We start from the raw sequence: 6615 nt of genomic DNA on the forward strand, positions 1-6615 counted from the left end.
CTCCTTTGATATTAAAGGTATTAAATAATCACAAGTAATATTTGTACTTATGTGTAAAACACGTTTCATACAATCAAGCGGGAATGTATTCAACAACCCGATCAACAACATGCAATTTCCCACCACTATAAACGACGAACAAACATATTTTTTTAAAAATGAGGAAAAAAAAGATCTCGTGTGATAAGAAAGTAAAAAACTTTGATATGGTGAAGATGGTTATATAAGATGGAGTGAAGATGGTTGTATAGTTTTATAAGAATGGTTGTGAAAAATTAAATTTGGGTAGCTAAATGTATTTAGTTCTGATGGCTAAAACATGCCGCTAAAAGAAAAAAAAACTGACGGCTAAGAGAAAAAAATAGAAATCGGCTAAATATTTAATTGAGTATGTAAAAGTATTTAATTTCGGGAGCTAAGTTTATACCGACTAAGAGATAAAAATATAGAAGCCGGCTAAGTATTTAATAGGGTTGGTAAGGTTGGTATATATTTTAAATTTTGGGGCTAAAAATTAGACAGCTAAAAAAAAGAAGACGGCTAAGTGAAGCTTTAGCCTACAAGCCGAGTTGGAGCCGGCTAAGAAGGAATATATGGAGCCGGCTAAGTGAATAGACACATATCCCGAAGCCGGCTAAGAGTCAATGATGCCGACTAAATAACCAGAGATGTAGGCTAAGTTTAGCCGCCTTTAACACGTGTCGAATTTTATGCTAAAAGTGGGCCCGTTTACTTTCACAAATTCCCGTGTCCATAAAGTGGCGGCTAAGCTTAGCCGGCTTCTGACGTGTCACCTGCTTATTGGTCAAACACTCGATGATTGAAGAGATGTAGACTAAGTCAGACATATCTATTTAGAAAAAAAATTGGATCAAACTTGTCTATTTTGATAATTAGCCCTTATTTAAATCCCACTACTGATGCACAAAGATTGGGCTGACTTAATTTGGAACATCAATTTGACCAAGGTCAAACTTTGAGTGCATCCTTCACTCTCTTGAATCAGATTGATACAAAACACCATTATTGAACTCAAAACTAGATGATGATCACTTCACTAGTTCATTGAACGAAACAACCTTATATAGGTAACAATTACAACGGAAATAAACGACTTGAGTCAAAGTCCTAACAAACTTAATGATAGACTTGGTAAACATGAACGTGCTAAACAAAACACAAAAAATGCATACGACTCGGACATATTATTGACTCTCCATGTAGCTTCCACGATCACCAACGGCTTGCTTCAACGGTCACTTCTGATTTGAATCATTCTCAGCATTAACTCTAGTGATTCAAACCTCCTTACTCCCAATGTTTCTCCTAGATAACAAAACTGATAAGCTCCTAGTACCAATTTGTTAGCAGATATGCAAGTTGTTCTTGAGTGTGACATGATTTCAAGTTCACTTGATTAGCTTCCACCAGATTTTTAATATTGTGATACTTGATATTACTGCAAGCAGGGCGGAGATAGTAAGAAGCCCGGGGTGTCCCCCGTCCCTTGTGAAAAAAACTTTTTAATGTTAATATACCGAAAAATTCCCGACCGACCCCTGTATAATTTTGACCCCGTACCCTGTGAAATTTTGAAGCCGAACCCTGTATAATTTGAAGACGACCCCCATGAGTTTTTGAGACTAACCGTATTAAAAAATACAATGAAAATCTTATAAATATAATTATATAAACGTTATACAAACAATTTTTCCTATTAATATCAATAAGCCCATTAGTTTAATATCTAATCCAATTTTAAGCCCAATACCCAACTCAAACCCTACTCATTTTTTAGCCCAATACCCAATCCTATTCTAAATTAATATTTTCTTTTAACCCTTTACCGCCTCTGATCATCGGCCAAACAACTGAACAGTCTGAACAAGAACAATTGAACACAATTACACAGAACAAACATAATCAGTCACACCCTCGACCTCGTCCCTCTGTCCCTAAGTCCCTCTGATCGGCGTCGGCCTCTCTCGGCCAAACAACTCAACTCACAGCCTGTGCGGACTACGGCTCTGCCTCCTCTGACTCAATTTTCAACATCCATCTATGTGATAAGGTATAACATAAATACGTAATACATTTAATTTATGTCTAATTTAGTTAGGCTTTAAGATTTTTAGGTTAATGATGTTTAGATTATGTTAAAAAAATGGGGGAATTTTGTTATTTTAGGTTAATAGTTTGATTACTTGCTAAGTTTGTTGTATTTTTGATCTTATAGGAAGAAAGAAAAATGAATCCGATAATGGAGAGATTTCTTAAACAAAAAGGAAATCAAGGATCGTCTTCTAAGACTCCCGAGTTTGTTGAATTGGATAATCTTCCTTCGGACCCCGCCGATAGAAAACCGATCTCTAGTTATAACGTGAATCAACGAGATGCAATAAGAAGAACATATCTACTAAGAGGACCATGTCAACCAATCGGTGTGGCATTTCCATATAGAATGATCGGTAATGATTCAAGACGTTTTCCGGTTAGTTGGTATACTAATTTTAAGGGGTGGTTAGAGTATAGTATAAAAAACGATCGTGTTTATTGCTTACATTTCTACTTGTTCAAGGATCAAGTTAGAAATCTCCAAGAAGCTTTCATTAGAGAGGGGTTTAACGGTTGGCCTAGACAAGATAAAGTTCATCGTCATCAAGGGGATTTTAATAGTTTTCATAATAAAGTCTTTAAAATGGGTGAAGATTTGCTTAACCAAGATCAATCGCTACAAACTTTTGTTGATAAAAAGAGTGAGAAGGAAAAGTCCAATTATCGACTTAGATTAGGTGCTTCTAGTAGTGTTACAAAAAGACTAGTGAAGATAGGGGCACCATTTCGTGGTCATAATGAATCAAAAGATTCATTAAATAAAGGGCTTTTCTTGGAAATTTTAGAATTAATGGGAGAACAAAACGAAGAGCTTGGCAAGGTTATTTTAGGTAATGCACCCGGGAATAGCCAAATGACAAGTCCAACAATTCAACAAGATCTTAAACATTGCTTTGCTCAAGAGGTATTAAAAAAAATTTTGAAGATCTTGGTGAAGATTATTTCTCTTTGTTAGTTGATGAATCATGTGATGTATCCAACAAGGTTCGATATGTGGATAAATATGGAGTGGTTAAGGAAAGGTTTATTGGGCTTGTTCATGTCTTGGAGACGTCGACCTTAACTCTCAAATCCTCTATTGATGATTTATTTAGCCGACATGGACTTAGTTTGGGCAAGATTAGAGGCCAAGGTTATGATGGCGCAAGTAATATGTCGGGTGAGTTCAACGGGTTAAGGGCTTTAATTTTAAAAGAAAATGTTTCTGCTTTTTATATACATTGTTTTGCTCACAAACTTCAACTTGTTGTTGTGGGTGTTGCGAACAAACATAAGCCTATTTGGAGATTTTTTGAAATGGTTGCATCTATAGCAAATGTCGTTTGCGCATCTAGCAAACGACAAGATAAGCTTCGAGAAAGTAAAAAAAAAACACTTGAGAGGTGTCTTGGTTACCGGAAGTGGGTTGAATCAAGAGCTATCTCTTACAAGGCCCGGAGATACACGTTGGAATTCCCACTATAAAACACTTGATCGTTTGGTTACTTTATATCCAATGATCATGGATGTGCTTAAATATGTTGAAGAAACGGGTAAGACGAAAGCTATCATGAGCCAAGCGCAAGGACTTCAATTGGAAATGAAAAAATACGACTTTGTATTTTACTTGCACTTGATGTTGCATATTCTAGACGTCACAAACTCATTGTCTCAATGTCTTCAAAGAAAAGAACAAGATTTGGTGAACGCGAGTTCATTGGTTTCTTCAACCAAGCGGCAACTTGAAGACTTTATGTTGGAGGGGTATAACAAGTTTGTGGAGAAGGTTAGCTCTTTTTGTGAAAAACATGATATTCTAGAGGTAAAGATGAATGATGACTACATTAACATACTAACGCCAAGAAAAAAGACAAACATGAAAATTGCCACTATTATGAGTATGATTGCTTCAATGCGGTTCTAGATTTGCAAATCCAAGAGTTTGGGGACCGTTTTAACGAGGTAACATCCGACTTACTTGTTTCTTTGAGTTGTTTAACTCCTTGTGATAATTTTCGGGCATTTTCTATTCCAAAAATATTACAATTAGTCGAGTTATACCCATATGATTTTGATGAAAGTGATAAAAGAAGACTCCCGGTTGAACTCGCGACATACATCGATAATTTGAAAGGAGATAAACGATCTGAAAACTTGAATGGTTTAGCAAGTCTTGTTCAATTGATGGTTCAAACAAAGAAACACCATTCATTTGCATTGGTGTATTGTTTATTAAAGTTAGCTCTCGTATTACCCGTCACAACCGCAACCGTTGAAAGATCCTTTACGGCGATGAAGTATGTGAAGTCTGATTTGCGTAATCGAATGGGTGATGAAAATTTAAGCGATAGTTGTATTTGTTACATTGAGAAAGACTTGCTTATCAATGTTAAAGTAGATGATGTAATAGTTAGATTTCAAAAAATGAAAACTCGTAGAGAACAACTTTGATGTATTTGTTATCTAATATTTTGTTTGGTAATCCTTTTATATATATGACCCGATTCGACCCGACCCGATTCGACCCAACAGTTGTATTAGTACCGACCATAAAAATCCCGAACCCTGTGAGAAAATTTCCTGGATCCGCCACTGACTGCAAGTTGTTCTTGTGTGGGAATCCAATTTGTTCGTTTTGTTCGTTTATAGGTCCACTAATGGTTAATTATAGTATTACTGTTTTCTGGACAAAAGGGTTTTAGGAGGAGTAGATAGTACCTGTATATTAGCTGCATTTTATTATTAGTTGAGCTATCGTTATATTAACCGTGTCATTTTAGTTACAAAGCTATAGAGTTTAATATGATACCTATATAATATATTATAAAATAGTACGTATCCATGCTTGTGTCTTTTGTTGTGCAAAGTTGGAAAAAATTATTCAAATGTACAGCTCCTGATAGCTACATAGTAAAAGTGGTGTTAGAATGCTTAAGAGTTTGCATATGAAGCCGCAAAAGGTTGTGAGCTCTTTTAATCCGGTTGACAGAACCTAAGGAAATATATTGGTTTGTCGAAGACGCTAGTTTAATATGCTTTTTCGAAGCTAGGAAGTTCCACGGGTGGATAAAATCGAGGGGATAACTGGGTGTTGTAAACTGGAAGCAATGGATCACGGAAAGAGTAATGGACTTGCCGAAGGCATGTGGAATTGGTTCAGGTGATGAATGGTCGTTGCACGTTGGGATCAATTCTTATTAGAACGGAGTGGTCTCTGTATCTACCTACGGATCTCAAAGGATCGTGCAAAATCGGTAGGTGTGTTGCTGCGGATTTGCAATCACAGAATTATAATAAAACTTTAGACCACAACTTTAAAATTCTTTATTACAACTGGTTTCAATATCATATTCTCAAATCAAAGAATATAGCAATAAACAAATTCTACAATTTGGATTAGGCAACAACCAAGTTATGGTATTCACATACAATTTGGTATTTTTAAAGTATTTGGTGGACTATTAATTATCTTTCCATTTCAAAATATAAAAAAAAGTCTTGGTAAACTGATATTCTTACAAAGTTGGTGGGTCATTAAAATACAACGAATTAATCAATTAGCCTCCAATCTAGACTTTAAACTATACAAATATTAATTTAAAGACTAAAAACACACTTTTCATTCTTTAATCTTCACTAACTACATAACTTATTCTTATGTTTAGAGTTGTCACACATTTATGCTTTTGATGGATGAATGTCAAATGTGTATGTTAAATAAGCAAGTGTATTCCTTGATAATTTCCTATAATAAGAGTTCCTCTAATTCTATGAATTTTCGTAGAATACCTTTTTCTTCAAAATCACTAGAAAAAGTTTCGGATTTTCTAGGATCCCGCCAATTCACCATACAAAAATACAATGAATGCCAGATATAATAGAGGACTGAATGCATTCTTTTTGCCATATTTTCATCTATGAATTTGTTAATTTTCGTAAACTCACCGCCTCACCGACGGATGCGTCCATCATTAAAAGCCCTTCATAGTGTGGAAAGGATCTGAACCAATCAATATTCATACAAACAGGTTTGTCTTATTAGTTTTGGTATTATTAAATCAACATTATAAAATTGAGTTTATTGCAAACCGCGTTAAGGGTCATATAGTTTTATATATATGACTTATATTATAATAAAATGTGTTCATCTATTTTATGTTACCTCACCCCTCCTATAAAGAAAGAGTGCCATCTCTCTTCATATTCAAAACCATCATCATCAGCTCCTTTGTAGGTTCCCAGCCGGATCTACACGGAATATCTCGTTCTACGTAGGTGCGGAATCCCTACGTAAGACACGATACGAGCGTAGAAGACGATACACGTTAACACGATCAAACACACGTTACAATAAACAAAGACACGTTGTATTGCAACTGGAAACACGTGATTCACTGATCACCGATTACAAAAACTGAATAACTCGTAAACTGAAAACTATTCAACTCAGCCGTAACCTAAACAATTATAAAGCACGACAACTTCGCCTAACATGTTTAGGCGAAGTTGTCCCTAACTTCG

The 6615-nt window shown here is 35.4% G+C and overlaps 1 protein-coding gene across 1 annotated transcript; it reads left to right on the forward strand.

Moving 5' to 3' along the window:
- Positions 1-2260: 2260 nt before the first annotated feature.
- Positions 2261-4018, forward strand: LOC143594358 (uncharacterized). The gene is made up of 4 exons (XM_077073683.1): positions 2261-2491; positions 2579-3019; positions 3100-3315; positions 3428-4018. Exons 1-4 carry the CDS (start codon positions 2261-2263, stop codon positions 4016-4018), a joined length of 1479 nt encoding a protein of 492 aa, XP_076929798.1.
- Positions 4019-6615: the final 2597 nt, after the last annotated feature.

This window comes from Bidens hawaiensis, unplaced genomic scaffold (assembly GCF_021521415.1).
Source record: "Bidens hawaiensis isolate Kalapana, Puna unplaced genomic scaffold, B.hawaiensis_p1.1 tig00043537_1, whole genome shotgun sequence".
Lineage (NCBI taxonomy): Eukaryota > Viridiplantae > Streptophyta > Magnoliopsida > Asterales > Asteraceae > Bidens > Bidens hawaiensis.

What these genes read in the sequence shown, in the direction of transcription:
- LOC143594358 (XM_077073683.1), top strand. Translation starts at nt 2,261, where the DNA reads ATGGAGAGATTTCTTAAACAAAAAGGAAATCAAGGATCGTCTTCTAAG. An exon ending in ATGATTCAAGACGTTTTCCG is followed by an intron (nt 2,492 to 2,578) that starts GTTAGTTGGTAT and finishes TACTTGTTCAAG; the next exon opens with GATCAAGTTAGAAATCTCCA. An exon ending in AACATTGCTTTGCTCAAGAG is followed by an intron (nt 3,020 to 3,099) that starts GTATTAAAAAAA and finishes GTATCCAACAAG; the next exon opens with GTTCGATATGTGGATAAATA.